This window comes from Protopterus annectens, chromosome 9.part0 (genome assembly GCF_019279795.1).
Source record: "Protopterus annectens isolate FY-2018-M chromosome 9.part0, PAN1.0, whole genome shotgun sequence".
In the NCBI taxonomy this organism is placed as follows: Eukaryota; Metazoa; Chordata; order Ceratodontiformes; family Protopteridae; genus Protopterus; species Protopterus annectens.
Window position 1 is genome coordinate 695,638,573 of NC_056743.1, and position 20,847 is coordinate 695,659,419.

Consider the following 20,847-nt stretch of genomic DNA (forward strand, 5'->3'; position numbering starts at 1 on the left):
ACCCTTCAGAGAATCCATGCTAGTGACACACCTGTTATTCTATCCACTTTCTATGTTTGTTAGGGCAATATCTGGGGATTGTCCCTATTTGTACCAGTTGTCATGGCTTTGTCCGGTTTCGTACTTTACGGGGTTAACAGGTATGAGCCATGTACATATATTCTACACTTCACCTGCTGCCCCCTCATACACCTCCGGTTTATCTTTTCTGCATACGACACAGGTATCGCCTTTGAGGAATTTACCATTAAACACCCACCCCTCACACACGAATTCCTCACACCCCATAGAGCACTACTTTGGTTGTTGGCCCATGACATGGCCACAGTTACACATTGACTACCCTACATGTGTCGGGTACGTTTATTGTTGTGTGGACTACCCTGCCATGTTTGCTTTCCACATGCTATACCTCACACACATAGGTACACGCCCTTACTTCACTTTCATTACTTGGCTGGTGTATCCGGGTACTACCCATTTGACTGTGTCACATACATGTTCGGATTACACAGCTGCCTTCCGGATTTTGCCAGCCTGTTCTACTCATTGGTAGGATGGCACCTTTTCCTATGTCCAAGCTATGCCTTACACATGTCCGACTGTTGTGGACAATGCCTCCCCACAGTCGACGGTTGTGTTTCCACCTTTTCAATTGGCCACAGTGTGACATAGGGTTACCACCTGTCCCACTTTGTGAGGGACAGTCCCTCTTTGGGCAGTTGTGTCCTGACATGTAATTGTAAACATGGCAAATGTCCTGAGATTTTAGGACAAACTTATTTCTTATATTTTATGTGATAGTTGCATTAAACAGTTAATTCTGTATCTGAAATACCTGACTGTTATGAGAAACAGAATAAGCAACTAAAATGCTACAAGAATACGCTTTTATGTAGGCAAAACAGTTATGTTCTGTCCTTTGTACTGGCGTGTATGTGTCGGCCTGTACAATCTGATGTCTGTACCAAACATGTCCCACTTTGGCCATTTGTAAAGGTGGCAACCCTACTGTGACAGTTGCGGTGAACACAGCATATTTTACAGGCCGACACATACCCACGGTCAGTTCGGCAGATAGAACTTACAATTCTTGCCTATATCTAAGCTTATTCTTGTAGCATTTCGGTATCTTATTCTGTTTGTTATGACATTTATGTAATATATGTCCAGTGAAATATGTTTAATGCAACTATTGCTATGACATCTACGGAAGAATTATGTCCTAAATTCTCTGTACATTTGCCAGTTTTACATGTTTGTGTCAGGACACATCTGCCCACAGAGGGACTGTCGCTTGCAAAGTGAGACAGGTGGTAATCTTGGTCGACGGCACGGATCATACTGTTCCTTTCGGCCTACATGTGTCCGTATTGTTATGGCTGTTTATATGCTCCTTCTGTTTCGTTTAGATGCGTACGCTATTTCCTATCACATTTGGTATGTGAAATACGGACATACCTTTTGTATGTGACTATTACATGTCTTGTGGGATATGATTCAGACATACGGTCACTACATATATCTACATTTCTCCTCGTGTATTTTGTTATGGACACATCTGCACAGCTATGTTCCCTCCCTCATATTATGGGTCGGCTGGTGACCCTCTCCCGTTGGACTGGGCGTACCTACTGGCGGCACGCTAACATATGATACGTCTCACTTTCACATAGTATAGCTATCAACACTACGTTGGACTACAGGCACACGGTTTTCATGTCATTTGTTCATGGGTAGGGACCCATTATTCCCTACCGTGCATTTGTGTTTGATTCTTCATTTTCTGTTCGCAGGGACTCTGCTTTGCATACGTCTCAGTCTCCACGGACACTGATAGGTACGATTACTATTGCTGGTGAAATATAATATTCAGCAGTTTAGGTTGCTCCTCGACAGACGACATTGGCATGCCTCCCTGCGCAACTTCGATACGCCCCTTGCACTCGCGCACATTTCCTATGCACGTGGCTGTGGCGGCTGCGCGCCTTCATTAATATGCATATGGCGTGACTACTCCATATATCTGCCGCACGGCCGGCGCAAGCCTTATGCCGGACTTGCGCCGAGCTTCATGAATCCCAGGGCAAAACTAAATTCTGCTGTGCAATAAAACTACAGCAAAGTGTTTGTGTTTGATGTGGACACTAGCTGAGTGTTACCTGAGCAGGTCTTTTGCTGAAAAGATTTCAAGCCTTTATAAACTAAAGCACTGCTAGTGATTCCCTTCTGGGTGAGGAAAGCAAACCTATATTTTTGCCTGTGACTGATAGAGCTGCTTTCAGTTTCACCTGCTCCACTTTGTTTTCTGTTTTAAAAAAATCTGCTTGGCCTGGTATTTTTGTTCTGAGAGATACAGTTAAATTATCTAGGTTGCACATTTCATGTGTTTTTTTCATTGGTTAATTGTCTTTTGGGTGATACTTAAATACAGAGTGAGTTCTGTCCTTTTGTCTTTTGCTGAAAAGATTTCAAGCCTGCATAAACTAAAACACTACTGGTAATTCGCTGCTAGTTTTTCCCACCCACCCTCACCTTTGTTGATCTGCTTTTTAAACCTGGTGATTTTAATCTGCCCATCTCTACTGTAAATTAAGCTTAATAAGCTCCTTCCTTTCTACACTGCTATTAATATTCTGAATTATTTATCTGTCTGTCCTTGTGCTTATATTGAAAAAAAGTGCATTTTGCCTCTCATTGTCTGTTCTACTGATGTACTTGACCTGAATTTATCTAGCTAGTTGTTGGATAAAGTAGTATATTTTACACTACAGCAAGCACTTGTTTTACATCAGGAGGTTAATGGATTTTCCATCTACTGCACTTGTAAGTAGTCTAGTCTGTTCTAGTTGGGGAAACACTTGAAATGTCTGCATACAGTTTTACTGGCTGGAGGGCTTATTAATCAGCTTATCTTGCTTTGACTGCCTTTATAAACTCTGTACAATTTAGTGAGTCTTGGCTCATTTATACGAAGCAAAGTACATTTAATGAATAATCACACTTTTACAAGGTGATTAAAGCACACTGCTGTATCTGTATCTTTAATAAATTTGTTTGTGGCAGCATTTAATATCTTTTAAGTTTGTTTGTGGTGGCATTTCATTCCAGACACTCCTTTACTGTGCTTTTACATTAGGAGGACCGGGGGGTTCTTCATCTAGTGGTAGCCTGAGCTGGGAAACACACAAAAGGGATCCAAGTATTTTTTTGCACTTCTCTTATATACTATGACTATACTTTAGCAGTTTCAGCAAACCTGTACTACATGGTGCTGCTCTAAGGAGTTAGTTGCACTGTATTACATTGCATCTGTTAGTTGTAGGGCTGTTGTAGGTAGTTTGTGTGATCTCGTTACACCTGGGCTCCAAACCAGCTATTCTACATTAAGAAGGTGTTTTTCAGCACCCTTGTGCCACAAGAGTGCTGAGTTAACTTGTCTGAGTTGAGGGTCGCTGGTGGAAGGCTTATTATGTGCTTTCCTGATTGGTAGTTAGCTTAAAACTTGTTTCTCAATGCAAGTATTTAAGTCTCACATTTGTGTGGGCTTTGGAATAAATATTCAGAGCTGCTCATCGTTTGGCGACCTTGCTACTGATTGCTGAACATCTGCTTTCACCTGGAGCAGTCCACTATTGAAAAGACAAAAATAAAAGTGTTTTTTGGACTTCTCTTATAAACTGTGACCGTACTTTAGAAGTTTCTTAAGTTATCTGCTGTTATTTTTTGCACTTTATAGCAAAATAACTATACTGTCTACTGTTGCTTTAAGTAGTTAATTGCACTGTATTATATTGCATCTGTTAGTTGTAGGGCTTTTACAGGTAGTTTGTGTGGTCTTGTTACACTTGGCCTCCAAAACAGCTGTTCTACATTAAGAAGGTGTTTTTCTGCACACTGTGGCAGAAGTGTGCTGGTCTAACCTATTTGAGTTGGAGAACTGCTGGTGAAAGGCTTATTGTGTGCTTTCCTGACCAGTAGTTAGTTTAAAATTTGTTTCTCTTTGCTTGAATTTAAGCCTTGTATTTGAGAGGTGCTGCTCTTCTCTCAGCTGTGATTAGCAGTGCCCTGTATAAGACGCAAAAGCCTAGAAGCTCAGTTTTTCCGTAAACAGCTGTCAGTGAAATGCTTCCATGCTTTTCTGCTGCTCTAGGAACAATCCAGTTGTGCACTGAGCAGCGCTGCCTTATTGATCAACCCTAACATATACAAACCTTTTGTAGTCTTGGTGCTACCAGCACAGTCCTGCTAAATTAACAAATTCTTTCCCTAATACAACATACAGTAAGAGCCTGCTGTCATGGATGGGCAGTTTCCCATCATCTAGCTGGCCAGCCTGATAGGCGTGGGCATTCTGAGGCAATGTAACAATTGTCTCATGTATACTAATAATATTTTACTCCTATAACAAACAAACACTTTATGTGAGAGATGCAGTTACATTATGAAACTGGAGGCAAGACTCTCACATAAGGACACACACTTCCCATACTAAATAAGAACACAACACATAAATCCACATATATGGAGGTACTCAATAATAACTTACCAAAAGATCAGAGGCCTCCCAAATGGAAAACACTTACACACATAATGATGCAAAAAACAACAACAAATCATAACAAGCACAAACACTAGTGTCTCAACAAATAAGCCCATAATGCATAACATCACAAAACCTAGTGCACTGGTCATAGGTGACTCCATTGTAAGATACACAGATGTTCCCTTCACCAGGCTGGATAAGGAGCAGGTTACTGTTATCTGCCTGTCAGGTACCAGGATCCGTCAAGTCACTCAAGCACTCAAGTCACTCATTCAATCACAAGTACTGGTAAGACTCCATCATAGTCCATGTGGAAGTGAATGACTTGAGATGCACATGACTGAGTTTTTAGATTATGTTTCATAGGCAGGTATAAGCCTAGCCTTAAGCAGCATTCTGCCTTCTCCAAGGATGATGCTACAATACAAACAAAAAATGACTGACTAACAATTGGCTTAGCTTCTGGTGTCAGTCCAAGGGGATCCAATATCTGTCAGCCTGGGAAAACATGGTTGACAGGCCATTCTGCTTTGCCACAGATAGTCGATAGTCTACATCTGTCTCCTCTAGGCTTTTGGATACTGGCAAAGGCATTACCCACCCCTATTGTGTCCTTTTTGGGCGGTGTCAAAATAACCAACCTCCCGACATAACAAGCTACTGCTGCTTAATGCTAGGAGTCTAAACAAGAAACTGCATTCCCTGGAAGCACTTCTCACTTTAGAAGATGCTGACATCTGTGCAGTCACTGAGACATGGTTCAAGGGTGCAGAAACCACCCAGGCCATGCAGGACTACAATGCTTTCCATACGTTCAGACCACAAATTTAGCATGAAAGAACCAGACATGGAGGTGTATCCATCTTCATTAAGGATAAGTACACTTTGAGACTGGGCAAACAATATGACTCTCGTGAGCTACTCCATGTACAATTAATGACAGGCAAAGCCCACTATTACATCATAGCTAGCTATAGGTCCCCACTGTGAAACAGGACGTGGACTTATTGATGTTACTTGCCATACAACCCAACTCCTTACTCATGAGTGATTTTAATTATCCTACCACAACTGGGAAACATACACAACTACAACCATGTTGGATTAGAGGTTCTTGGACTTTGTCAATGCAAATTCTCTGGAACAGCTAGTCAGCACACCTACAACAGGCTCAAATGTCCTGGACATAGTACTTACTAACATGGGAGGACACTGCACCCTCCACTGTGTGATGCCCTCCCTGGTAAGATCAGACTATAAATCTGTCTCGTTCGATGTAATTATTAGACCAGATACCCAATCAAGCTCAAAAAACTTAAGCATTTTTCAAAGACAAACTACCTCCTACTAAATGATGGTATTAGAAGTTTCAAAGCCCCCTCGAACGCAAATAACATGGACTCCTATGCAGAGGTGTACACCAATGCCCTGTATAACCAATTAAGTAGTTGTATAGAATTGGCTGTGCCTGACCAGATTAAAACAAGGTCTTGCCGAAAAAACAAGCCATCCTGGTGGAGCCCCTAGTATAAACAGGCTGTACAGTAACAAAAATAAACTAATGTTCAAGAACAACACTGAACTGGCTCAGAAGAAGCAATCCCTCTGTAGCGTAAACAAACAAATTAGAGATATTGTCAAGTCTTCTAAAGCTAATTATGAAGCAAAACTAGCCTCCATAGCTAAAGATAATCACAAGGCATTCTTTAACTACATCCGAAATCTAAAAGGGAATACCCAATTATGCACTAAAATGGTTATGAATGGCACCACCCACACTCAACCGAGGGTAATGGCCAACCTGCTAGCTGACAGATTTGGAGCAAACTTCACCTCCGTCCCCACCAGTCATCCCGCAAAAGTATACCTGCCACCATTCCTCAGCCTATTATCTCAAGACAGCAGATCATCTTGGCACTCTCCAAGGCCAAAAACATAGCATCAATGGCACCAGACAACATTCCAGGTTGCCTTTTAAACAACTTAAAACATGACCTAGCAGACCCACATGGATCCCTGTTTAACCACAGCTTGGAACTGACTATGTTCCAGCGGAATGGAGGACAGCAACAGTAATCCCACTGCACAAAGGGACCATCAACTGACCCTGTGAATTACAGACCCAAATGCTTCACTTGCCTCATCTGCAAGGCATGGGAAAGAATCATTATGTACCTTATTAACAAGGGTACAAGTAATTCCAAACTCTGGACCCTATCCTGTCTGGATAACTTCTTTGAGAAAGTCACCAAGGCCCTGGACAAGGGAAAGTCCTGTGCATACCATCTATCTTGACCTAGCCAAGGCATGACTCAATCCCCCACTCATGTATTATGCAGACACTCTCCCATTTGGGAATTAACCACTACATTACCAGATGGGTATCCAATTGGCTCAGCAAGAGGACAGATGCTGTCAAAGTGAGTGACTTCACCTCTAGCAAAAGACCAGTCATGAGTGGTGCACCACAGGGTTTTGTGCTGGGCACCTTACTGTTCGTCTCAGAAGTACAGGCAAACCTAGACACCCTGTGGCTGATCAAGTTCACTGACAACTGCAAATTGGGAGCAGTCATTCAATCCCCCAGTGATGTTAATATACTGCAGACAGGGTTAATGCTGACAAATGATTGGTGCCAAAGCCACGGATTAAAGGTAAATGTAAAAAAATGCATTATTATTCCCTTTGGGAAAGTTGGCATCCCTGCTAATTACATTATAGACAGCACCCTCCTAAATGTAGACCCAGTGGTACATGATTTGGGTACAAAGGTTGATAGCAAACTGAACTTTGACCACCACGTATCCACAGTAGCAAGGAAATCTTTCTGTGTGGCACATCTTATAAGTAAAGGCATCACATCTAGATCTAGTGATGTTATAATTCCATTATACTCGGGCCTCCTCATACCAACAATTGAGTACAATGCTCCCTTTTGCATGTACCATACCAGGCACCTGTGACAACTGGAGAGACCACAGAGGTTTCCGAGAAATTACAGGGTACACCAAACAAGTCTTACGCGGAAAGATTGAAACCATGGTCACTGTATTCTGTCCCCTACAGGTTGCTAAAGGGTGACCTGTGCCTGACTTATAGGGCAGTCTCTGACCCGGCTCTGATGAAAATGCTACACATTCGTAAATCAAACTGCAAGAAGGTCACTCACTCCAGGGATCTCAACCTAGCCTCTGACATGTACAGGTTATGCTAGAGACAGAGACGTATCTCCCAGAGACTGACAATTCTCTGGAATAAGCACTCAATTTACATATAATAGCGGACCTCCCTGACCCTCTTCAAACGCAACCTAGATCAATGGATGGGTCACCACAAATTCACTCCTGGGGTGGTGCCTATTTCCCTCCTGGACAGAGGAAGTTGGTATTAACTACCATAGATCCTTACCTCTGCAAACTTCATTCACCTAACCACCGACAATTTGTCAACTTGGGATAAATATGGCTAGGCTTGTAAGGGCTCTAGGGCCATTAGCCTAGTAACCTTCTATGAACCTATGAACAATATTTTCAATTTCAACCTAAGCTGAATATCTGAATTTCTTGGTTTACAGATACTGTCTCTCTCTGTTAGCTTTCTGATGAAAATTGGTTCATATATTCTTGGAAGGAAAATAACTGTAAATTGTAGGTGGGCAGACTTAATACAGTGACGCTTTGAGTATATTTCCATACTGTAAAAGCTGCCCTAGTAATGAGAATGAGTTACTAATTCTCAAGATTAAACAGCAAATGTTATTACATACTTACATTTAATTTCTATAAAGAAATATGCAAAAAGCAACTGGATATGCAAACTTCCAGGACTGCTGCACATCAGCTGGAAGAAATCCATCAATTTGTAGTTCATTAATTATGCTACAACTTACAGTAATTTCTTACTATGACTGCTGCTCTTAAGGGCTATGTTACCGTGACAGAAACATTCACAATTTTAGCATTGCAAAAGCAATCAAAGCAGAATTTCATTTTAATTTTAACTTTTCTGTGGAAATATAGGGCATTTCAATAGTAAACTATTTCTTGGCTTGTTCATGTTTAAAGAGACTAAATAAAACTTTGTATTGATCAAAGCAGGCAAATCTGAAACAGTGAGCAAGACAGCAATCCAAGAACACAAGCTTGCCTGAAAAGGAAAACATGGTGAACAAACTGTATTAAAACAATAAATAATCCTAACACACATACTCATTCAAGACCACAAAGGTCACTTTCAAGACCAAAACAGCATCCAACCTTAAAAACCTCACTCATAAGGAATGTAACCACATGATCTATTTAATACATAATCCATCCATCCACCCACAACGCCTTTTTTCTCATTTTTGCACATTGGGTCAGGGTGTCACTTCAACTGTGACAATCATCTAGAGCCAAGTTTAAAATATTGTGAAACATTTACAAATAAAGATTAATAGAGATACATAATTATTTGTGGCAGCCCGGTGCTTTTAATGTGAATTTAGAAGCTTTACTTTTCAGGACAGACTTAATACTAAGAATCAGTGGTGGCTGGTGGCTTCAAATCAAATGGGGGCTGCAGGAGATGGCTGAATGGGTGGGGCCAATGGGAAGGGGTGGAGCTATGATAGACTACAAAAACTGGGACTTTAATTAAATACGCTGCCCTGGGTGCCAAACCATCATTATTATTTGTGGCAGCCCAGTGCTTTTAATGTGAATTTAGAAGCTTTACTTTTCAGGACAGACTTTATACTAAGAATCAGTGATGGCTGGTGGCTTTAAATCAAAGGGGGGCTACAGGAGATGGCTGAATGGGTGGGGCCAATGGGAAGGGGTGGGGCTTTGATAGACTGCAAAAACTGGGACTTTAATTAAGTACGCTGCCCTGGGTGCCAAACCATCATTATAAGAGACCAATCAAGACAAAATGAAGTGTAGAAGAAAAAAATATATTTCAATGCATTGGTTACATGACAGCTTACTTAATATCTAAATGGAAACAAAAAGGTTGTGAGGCATGATAAAATAAATTACTTTTTAAATATATTACTGGAATGCCAGTCAAAATCAAGAATAAAAAACCAAGCAGCACTCAACTCAAACCACTATTCCTTGCACTGCAGTTCTAATTATAATTTATATTATAATTATAAACATTGGACCAAACAGCAAAATCATGGCCTCAAGCTAAATGCCAAAAAGTGCATAGTCATCCCCCTTTGGAAAACAAAAAGTACCCATGAACTACCACATACGTGGCAGTCCCTTAAATACAGAAAATGTAATAAGAGATGTGGAGACCCAAGTAGATAGTAATCTCCTCTTTGATAATCATATTGCCAAGGTGGTTAGAAAATCCTTATATGTGACCCACCTAATCACAAAAGGGTTCGCATCTAGAACAAAAGAGGTTATTGTGCCCCTCCACTCATCACACCCATCATAGAGTACAACGCCCCATCTGGGATGTACCTTACAAGACACCTGCAACAGCTGGAAAGACCACAGAAGTACCTCACCAAGAGGATTACTGGCCTCAAACAGATGCCCTATGCAGCCTGACTGAAGAAACTCCAGCTGTACTCGGTTGCATACCGCCTACTCAGAGGTGAGCTCTGCCTGACATACAAGGCCATGTCCAACCCAGAATTGATGGACATGCCCCACCTAAAAAAAAAAACAAATCCCTGTGAGCCCCACGCTGTAGGGATCTAAACCTCACCACAATGACAAAGAGGACGTGCTGGAGGAATAGATTCCTGTCACAGAGACTTCCCATGCTTTGAAACAGGATTCCAATCTACATTAGGCAGAGCCCCTCACTAACACTCTTCAAGAGAAACTTTGACGAGTGGATGGGAAACAGAAAATCTACCCCAGGGATCACTGCAGTGGCTCTGCTGGACAGAGGCACAGGGAAATAATGGCTTTGCTGGACAGAGGTACAGGGAACTAATCTAAGGGGTGGCGAAAGCCAACACATTCTGGCTAGGCTTATAGATGCCCTTGGGCAGATAGCCTAGTACTTTCCTATGAACCTATGATCCTATATTCAGCTTTATAAAAGCACCAAGTAACATGCTGAAAGTAGCAATCTCCGTGACACCCCCACTTGTAAAAATACTTCTTATCCAAAAAAGACCTGCTGCCTCACAACAACTATCTACTTGTTTCATGGGGAAAACATGATCAAAGTAAAAAATGAACAGCAAACAAGAAACAAGCTCAAGATAAATTGCTTAAAGGATTACTGCACAGGTTATGAACCACACATGATAGATTGGTATTCTGTTTAATTTATGGGTAAAGCCTGCAAAGATGACTGCAGGTCTCCAACAAATGTAATGAGCTTCTGAAAATACTGTAATCCTCTCCTTTATTACAAATACTGTCATATGCACTTCAATACCTAAGGCTTATACGCAATCTAGTTATGTAAATATTCTCTGCATGGCTACAACAAAAAAGCTTTCAATATTGGTAATTCTTTAACAGTATGCTTATTAAAGCTTACTTGCATCTTGCAATCTCAGACAAGCTTATCTGATGGTCATTAAAGCATTGCTATGTAAACACAGAGCAACAGGCACTGTAACAACATGCATTTTTTGAATAAGAAGAAGTAGTATAAATCAATAGTATAAAAATATGACAGAAAACCAGAACATTCTACAAAATCAAGGACAGATGAAAAGCCACTGTTGTACTTGTGTCTACCTTGAATGGGGGAATACTCTGCACACTTATACTGCATAACTGCTCCTTGCCTTGCTTGGACACATCCAAAGTCACTATATGGGGGAGACGGGTACAACAAGTATGTCACAATTTGAAATGTCTCTGGCTGACGGTGATGGCCTGACACATTTGTCATACTCTCAACCTCAGAGCAAGAAATTTGGACAAAGCCATAAATAAAAGTGAGAGAAAGGCCCATAATAAGGACAATTTTTAAATATTGCTCTTACAAACTTAGAAAGGTAATAAAATAGTAGCATTAGTATGAATTTTCTGAAGGGCATGAAATCTGAAACTCAAACGTCTGTCATTATTTTCTAACTTCAATCTTTAATGATTTGCTACCAATTTGCCAGAAAACCACAATTTTATGAAAAACAGACCAAAAATGTGATGCGAAAATCTGTACACAGACACACACACACACACACACACACACACACACACACACACACACACACACAGGCTCTGCCTCCATATGTAGGTTTTATCATTCTTCTCTCTAAAAAGAAGGATGCAGCAGAAGAGTGAGTACAGTGTGTGTGTGTGTGTGTGTGTGTGTGTGTGTGTGTATATATACATATATACATATATATATATATACACACACACACACACACATACGTATATATATATATATATATATATATATATATATATATATATATATATATACACATATATACATATATATATATATATATATATACATACACACATTTATACATATATATATATATATATATATATATATATATATATATATATACGCACACACACACACACACACACACACACACACACACACACACACACACACACACACAAACACACAAACACACACACACACACTCACACACACACACACACACAAAAAGAGCATAACAACAGGCAGGACACAGGATACATGGAGTCTAGCTGCCAATGTTGAAAAAAATAAAGGCAAAGTAGAGGATGGCCTCTATGTTGCTTGGTTCAGTGTGACGGTGAGCTAAGTGAAAAGGAAAACATCTCACAGTAAAACACTTGGTACTCATCATTTAACCATACCTGGTTTCTTTTCATGCTCTTCTTCCATCGTTTCCCCCTCTTGTTCTACATACTCTCACAACATTGGAATTAACCACTGTAAATACTGTTGGAAACGCAAACCCATGTTGTCTTGTACTAAGCACCTCATACCATGTATTAACAAGTGTTGTCCATACTTACACTGAACTCAAAATTAATATGTTGCAAGCTTTAACCCAATATAAGCATATTTTATACTATGGATACAGTTTTGTTTAGCCCAGGCTGTCCCCAAAAATGATTGATCGGGATCACTGCTCTAACCACAGTTTATAAATGAAAATAAAATCAAGGAGGATTGTTGCAACAAGCAAATACTGACAAAAAGGAATCACACTCAGATTACAAACTTGAACTTGTTAACTGGTCATTGCCTTAATTGTAGACAGCCAATTACTCTGAAAAAGGCAGCCAGCCCAGTTAAACAAGAGGTTCACTACCTCTTCTCATGTATAAAATTATCAAATATGATCTGTTAATAGCAACATGCTAACCTCTCGATCAGTCAGCTCAGAGTTTTCGGCCTCGGATCAGGAATCAGACTCACCTTCGTACTCATCTATCCCAGAATCTGTCAGCTATGTAATGCTCCTTTACACACACCATACCCCTTCTCATGAAGCAGTAAGGTTTCACTATCCCCCTAAAATACCAAACTGAACTTCAGTTTGGAACATACACTCACACGTGCGCCATTCGTACAATAAATAGATGCTCGCTGCACTCTGTTCTACCACTTACACTCCAACAGAATACTAGCACTGCAATGTTGTGCTCCCACCTCTTCTTGTCATGGTTCTTACCCTTTTCCCAGCACAAAAAGCCTGGAAAGAGAGTGAGAACCAATCAGTAGCCATTCAGCCCATCCACGTCACGTACATGACTGCAGATGTGGCAGTCCGAGCCCCTTTCACTTCTATGCGTTACAAACTGCATAGACTTCAGGGCATCACACTGATGCCTTCGCTCCTTAATCCGGACTGCTTTTACAGCAGTCTGGATTTACAGAAACATTTTTTTTTAAACAACCAGAACTTGGTGAACATGTGCAGTTCAAGTTCCGGGATTTCAGCGAGTCAGTGGACTTGCAGCGATGTGCAGCCAGTTTAGAATCATTATATTTTATTTTTTAGAAAAATGCTCTATTTTTCTTTCTGTTTTCTTTCTTGCTGGGGTGGGGGGGCTGCAGTCCTGCAGTACAATGGGGCGAGCCACCACAGCTAAGAATGTAATTTAGGCCAGGTTGCCTGAAAACTATGAGTAACAGACAATAAGCCTCAAAAAAGTTAGTGTGTGAAACAAGATCTCTGCCCCTTTTATTTTTTAATAAAATGAAAATGTTATTTCAACAACTTTGTTTCATGCAGTACTATTAGTTTGCTGACCATTCCATGTGATATAGCTGCCTATAAATGAGCCTGCAAGGTTGAATACTGTTCTCTACACACATGGAGAAACATCTGTTTTTTGTGGGAAAGCTGACACATTCTATTTATTGTTTATTTTTAATGAAGTGTTCTCACCATGGTTTCCTTTTGAGCCAAGTTTATTGTTCTTCATATTAAGAGAAACACAATCTTGCAGCATTTAAAAAAATGAAACTTTGACAATGACTGCACTTACCTGCCCATTGAGTAAGCAGAAAGACAGAAAATAGCAGCAAAGAACTCAGCCTGGTCGTACTTGGAACCCAAAATGTCAATGATCTTCCCTGTGTAGTAAGGAATTGATGTCTCCACTAAGAAATGACAATCAGAAAAACAAACTGTAGTAAAGTTTTTTCTTTGCAAACCACTATGGCTGTTAATAAAATGTCACTGCCACTTGCATGACTATTCATTTTTCTATCTTAAGAAATTAGTTTGGGCAACATCATACCATTTCCACCTCCAAAAAATGCAAGTTTTCCACCGTTTAGTTCTTTACTGGCTGAACAACATGCATAACTCTATATGTATAGCACAAACTCCACGCTGATTATGTATTCTCACTTTTTAAACATATAGGAAGCATACCCCTAGTGTAATTCTTCTGTGACAGATCATAATACAATTTCTCACATCTAAAGTGCTTTGGTGTACAATCTCAAATGCTGCTCACTATGTCTAATTAAAGCACCAACTTGAAATAAGTGATTTCTGCAGGTGACAATTAGCCCACACTCCCCAAACTTATGATTATCAACTTCTTGATCATCATACCTCTCAAACGTCCAGATTTTTGCCTCATATTTTCAGTCCATTCCTCATAAAATGTGTGATTTTCTGGCAAAACATTAAGGACTGAAGTCACTTAATAATGGCATGCATTAAGAGTTTCAGATTCCATGTCCTTTAGGAAATGCATGCAAATGTAAGACCTGTTATTCTAGCAGCTTTCTAAGATTCTAAAAACAATATTTAAAATCTGTCCCTGATTCTGGGCCTTTGCTCTCTCACTACATTTGGCTTTGTCCAGATACTTGTGTTTAGACACAGAGAGGTATCATATTGGGTTTAGGCACCAGCAAACCCTGTGGTTGCTAGGGGCTCCCCTAGTCCTGCAGGGCCCCCAACCACCGTAAGTTATCCAATTTTGATATTTTGTAACATGACTGACAAATCAACAAAAGCTAGTATTGCAACCTTGTGTACTAAATAAACTAGAAGAAAAACAACATTTCTTATATCACCTTTATAATTCACAAGATATCTCTGTTTATAGTAACAGTGTTTTGTCTAACAGGATTCATAATTTCATTAACTATTTTAGCACTGACATAGTGCCCTTAACATAATTAAATCCTGCTGGTGGACATTCTCTCCACTAAAACTATCACACTCAGCTTTAGGCACCTGCAATACCCCTGGCTGAAGAGGGGCCCCTTTCATCATCCTTGACTGTGTAGGGCCCCAGAAAAGCTGTTGCTAGTTGGGCAAAAATGAAGAGACAAAAATGTGTTCATTTACTGATTATACTCTTTAACTAAAAGAAGGATATGACATAACCGTATTAGGATAAAGCTGATAGTCACTGAAAAAAACATGAGCAAGGTTAGCACTAGAGATCAGCAGTCTACAGTGACCGATCTCAGTGCATACCTTGGATTTTCAGAACAGCTAATGCTTCTAGTCTTCAGGGAACTGTACAAATACTGACAGAACACCAGATACTATATCACTTAACTTATTAGCTCAAGCATTTTTGGCAAAACCAAAACTAATAGCAGAATCAAGGCTCAAAATCAGGAACACATTTTAAATATTACTCTAATCCACTTAAAAAAGTTAACAGAATAACAGATTTTGCATCAATATGCATTTTTGGACAACAAGTATAAAACTCTGATTTTTAGACTTATTGATGGTCTGTAAGGCTTCCTATTGAAATTCTGGCATTCAACATGCTGAAAAACAGACCAAATATCCAGGAGAAGGGCAAATTTCGAACATCACTCTTCTCCTTTTAACTGCTTTTTTGCAGAGGGGCAAGCCCTCCTATATCCTATACCCCTGAACTTATATATACCCACTATGAGATACTATACCTGGGAAAAAAGGGAATATTCCAGGAAATGACCATCGCATACTTAGTATTTATGTCTGCATTTTTGGCCATTCGGTCTCCATGGTTTGGGACTCACTCTATTGGGTCCCAACATTTCAAATGGTTACCATGTCTGTAATCCTGAATGATTTACTAGCAAATTCAAACTTTTTTACGATGGACAGAGCAAAATTGTGAGGTAAAATCAGGGACAGTCTGTGAAATCAAGGACAGTGACAGGTCTGCATTACTTCTTAATGAGGTAAATAAACGTGACTTACCCCTGCTGCTGTTCAGTGACTGCTAAACAGTCACTAATCTGTGGCAGTACCAGTACTGCACAATCTACTTCAATTGCTGAAATAAATGCAAAACAAACATTGCTATGGCTTACGTGTGTGTGTGTGTGTGTGTGTGTGTGTGTGTGTGTGTGTGTGTGTGTGTGTGTGTGTTTCTGTGCTGCAGTATGAATAACAAGTTGGCCATAACTTAAATCACCTTCTAGCACAAACTTCATCAGCACTGCCATTAAGCGTGTGTGTGTGTGTGTGTGTGTGTGTGTGTGTGTGTGTGTGTGTGTGTGTGCGTGTGGAGTGGTTGCTGTTTATTTAAAAGTAACAAGCTGGCTATATTTTCTTTCACTTGTCATCAGAAAAATATACAGTACAAATGATAGATCACCATCTTTGGCGGTTTAACAAGAAGAGGATATGTAAAAGCAACTGTTCATTGCCACTGTGGCACAGTGATTAGCACTGCCATCTCAAGAGTGCTTTGCACTGTTTGAGTTCTTGGCTATCTGGAAATCTGCACGTCTCCTCTGTGGTGTGTCTATCCATGTGCTCTGGTTAACTCCAACATCTTGAAAACATGAAGTGGGTAAAATGGAATTCTACCTTTCTCTTGCAGTGTGCGTGTGTGTGTGTGTGTGTGTGTGTGTGTGTGTCTGTAAAAAATATCATTGATTTTTATATGTGTACAAAATAACTGTAGAAAACATACATTATGCTTGTAGAGTCATAGGTAAATAGTAGGCAATCTGTCTCCAGACTACTGCAAGCCTAACCAGTAAGCAGAAGTCAAAATTAAATCCTGTTCCTTATACCTGAGATGTAAAGACCTTAGCCATTATGCCAAGTCCACCTCTTCTTCTAAATAGCAGTAAAAAAATGCAGTTAGCAAGTAATTATATTTCAAAAGTAAGGCATAACATATATCATAGAACATTCAGATACTTAGATCTTCTAGGAGTCGGATGGCTCCCACACCCCAGACTGTATCAATAGATTTGGACATGAACTTAGTGGTCGCCTCTGCCCTCAGCCACACCCATTCTAAAATCAACCTTGCTCAGATGTCTGTTTACTGAAGGCTGCTGTAGGTTATATGGGGATCTGGGGATTGTGTGGTCATTACTTCTTTAATTTTCATCACAGTCAAACCTTAGAGATATGGACAGGAGGTTGATATAGCTTCTGTTTGAACAGTGTTGAGCAGTGTGGTCATTATTTTTTCTTCTTTCCTTACAGACCTCAGTGGTGAACAAAGGAGGACACTGTAGCTTGTGTAGTGGCAGTGTATAGTTTGGGGGCAACAAACTGGAATACTTTACTGTAATCATTATTTTTTCACTTTCCTCACAATCACATATCAGGCACATATAACGGTAGCTGCCTTTAGGGGGATAACAGTGAGGAAGCATACTATGTATACGTACGACATCTGTCACTTGAAATACACTTTGATCATTTAAACCTCTGCTTTCATCCCAGTCTAACAGACAGATGAAGAGGCAGTAATGGTCTTTTTTGGGGGAGTTATGGAGGTAGGTAGTATTCCCACATAGGATGTGTGTGTCCTCAGAACAAATGTCTTGTTAGTTTATTATGAGCTGCTATTTTGTACGCTGTAAACATTAAGCTTTGGGCACAACTTGTGTCTTCCCTGAAAGAAAAAAAAAATTGGACTGAAATTATTTTCTTACAATTGTTGTGCAGACAAGTATTAGATTAAAAGGTTGGGAAATGCTCTAAAATGCATCTCAGACCATTTATAACCCTTATGGCATCTGGGGCATCTATTTCCTAAGTGGTTATTACTGTGCTGTCTTGATCAGGAAAGGTGTGTTGAAAGGATGCAAGGAAAACTAAAGTTGAATGGCAACACTGAATTTCTGTCCTAACTCATAATTTCTGATCAAGTCATCAACTACCCTGCCATTAACTATGAAAACTACTTGTGTACCAACAGCTTTGCCCAACAGTTCTGGGAATTCATAAATTCCAATGCCCTGGATCAACTAATCCTTAGTCCCACCAGGAGCTCCAATATCCTAGACCCGGTCATTACTAACATGGGAAATCGATCCTCCACACCTATGGTCACCCCCTCATTGGTCAGGTCTGACCAAAAGCTAATCACCCTTGACATTCACATCCCACCACCACCCTCCAGTAAGGAAACCTCTGTAAAAAACTTCTCCAAAGCCAACCTCATCCTATTCAAGTTAGAAGTGACAAACTTCATGACACCCATGCAGACGGGAACTGAAAGTTCGACTGCTGAATCCTACACTAAGGCACTGTATGAGCACATCCACTTGTGCATGAATCGTGCCATCCCCAAAAGAACCAAGGTGCTCTCCTCCAAAAAAAGAAAACCAATCTGGTGGTCACTTGCCATAAATAAACTTTACAACAAAAGGAAGAAACTGTTGCAGAAAAGAGGAAAATCCCGAGATGCAAGAAACTCCCTTACCAGCCTCAGTAAGAAGCTGACATCCCTCATAAAATCCTCCAAAGCTAGTTACGAAAATAAAATTGCCAAAGATTCCAAAGACAACCACAAGGCATTCTATAGCTATGTCACGAATATATGGCAATGTTCAGATCTGCTCTGAGCTACAACAGAATGGTATTAAATATACTGCTCCCGAGGATATTGCAATATCCTGGCAGATTGATTCAGTGCAAACTTCACCCACCCCTCTCACCCCCTAAAGGGCCCATCTCAATACCGAAAGATTGCCAAATTCCAGTAATAATGGCCACACAGGTAAAAAAAACACTCTCCAAAGCTAAGAATACAGCATCCATGGGACCAGACGACATCCCAGGCTTTGTACTACATGAAATACAAAATGAACTGGCACCTCACCTAAGTGTCATGTTTATTTATTTTATTTATTATTTATTTTACATTTGTTAACTGGGTTAGTCCAGCTGAGCGTTTGGCTCATTTTCAGTGGAGACCCAGGGAGAAAAGCTCCACAGTGAGTTTTTAAATTTTACATACAAACAGTTAAGAAATTATCATTTGTAACTAAACAAACAGTTAACAAGATAACATTTACAATAAATCATACAGAAAACACTCTGGTACAAACAATGGAATCAGTCTCCAGTTTAATCATAGCCTCACCTCAGGCTTCATGTCCACTGAGTGGTGCATAGCTACAGTTATCCCACTCCACAAGGGGGGATCCACCTTAGATCTCGGGAACTACCGCCCCATCAGTCTGACAAGCCTGATCTGCAAGGCCATGGAATGTATTATCAGGGAACTTATAAACAAAGACATTGGCAACCTTCAAACACTGGACCCCACACAGTTTGGGTTAGTGAAGGCCCGATCTTGTCTCCTGAACTTGACTGGCTTCTTCGAATCAGTCTCCAGAGCCATGGACAAGGGTAAGGTGGTCCACACAGCCTATCTGGACCCCGCCAAGGCCTTTGACACCATCCCCCACTCTGGAATCATAGATAAACTTACTAAGCTGGGCATTAATCCCTATGTCACTCAATGGGTTGCCAACTGGCTTACTGACAGAGCCCACATTGTAAAAGCAGCAGACTCCAAATCCAGCTCCAGACAAGTGACAAGTGGAGTACCTCAGGGTTCAGTCCTGGGACTGTTCTTGTCTGGCATCTACTTCTCTGAAGTACAGGCCAACACTAAGGGACACTGGCTAAAAAAGTTTGCAGATGATTGCAAACTGGGAGCCATTATTGAATCCCCAAATTCTGTGGATATTCTACAAAGGGGGCTTACAGAAACAGATGTTTGGTGCCAGAGCCATGGGCTCAAGCTCAATGCCAAGAAATGTACAGTTATCCCCTTTGGAGAAAAAACGTGTAACGGTGAATTACCACATAAGTGGCAGTACACTAAACACAGAAAGTGTGATAAAAGACTTAGGGACGCAGATGGACAGTGGTCTCACCTTCGATAACCACATCGTCACAACAGTCAGGAAATCCTTCTATGTGGCACACCTCACCATTAAGGACTTTTCATCCAGAAGAAAGGAGGTCATTGTCCCACTATACTCATCCCTCATTAGACCCATTATAGAATACAATCCCCCGTTTGGTTTGTACCTCTCAAGACATCTGCAACAACTGAAAGGCCGCAGGAATACCTCACTAAAAGAATCACAGGCCTAAAGCAGATGCCCAATGCTGACCGTCTAAAAACAAACTCCACCTATACTCTGTCGTATATCGTCTACTCAGAGGCGATCTCTGCTTAACATACAAGGCTATGTCAAACCCAGAGCAGTTAGACATGCTACACTTAAAGAAATCCCAATCCCTCAGAGACATACACTCCAGGGATCTAAACCTTGTCATCACAATGAACAAAACATGCTGGAGGGATAGGTTCCTGACCCAGAGACTCCCCAGACTCTGGAAGAGACTGCACATACATGTCAAGCAGACCGCCTCTTTGGCCCTCTTCAAAAGGAACCTTGAATATTGGATGGGAGATAGAAAATTCACCCCGGGAATCATGTCAGTCGCCCTGCTAGACAGGGGTCCAGGAAAGTAAGTTCTGTGGGAAGAAATAGCCAGGGAATTGTTATGGCTAAGCTTGTATAGGCCCTAGGGCTGATAGCCTAGTACCAGCCTATGAACTTATGAACCTATTAGATGAAAAGGTTGAGGAAAAGGAAAAAACACCTTTAAAATACACTTCAGAGCA

The 20,847-nt window shown here is 40.6% G+C and overlaps 1 protein-coding gene across 1 annotated transcript in view; it reads right to left on the bottom strand.

Annotated features, from left to right (window-relative positions):
• The window catches only part of LOC122810570, a 945,872-nt gene that overhangs the window by 865,014 nt on the left and 60,011 nt on the right, over nucleotides 1–20,847 (bottom strand). The window contains exon 3 of the mRNA XM_044082150.1: nucleotides 13,963–14,077. Within this exon, the coding sequence (XP_043938085.1) occupies nucleotides 13,963–14,077 (115 nt within the window). The remainder of the gene's footprint in view (nucleotides 1–13,962; nucleotides 14,078–20,847) is intronic.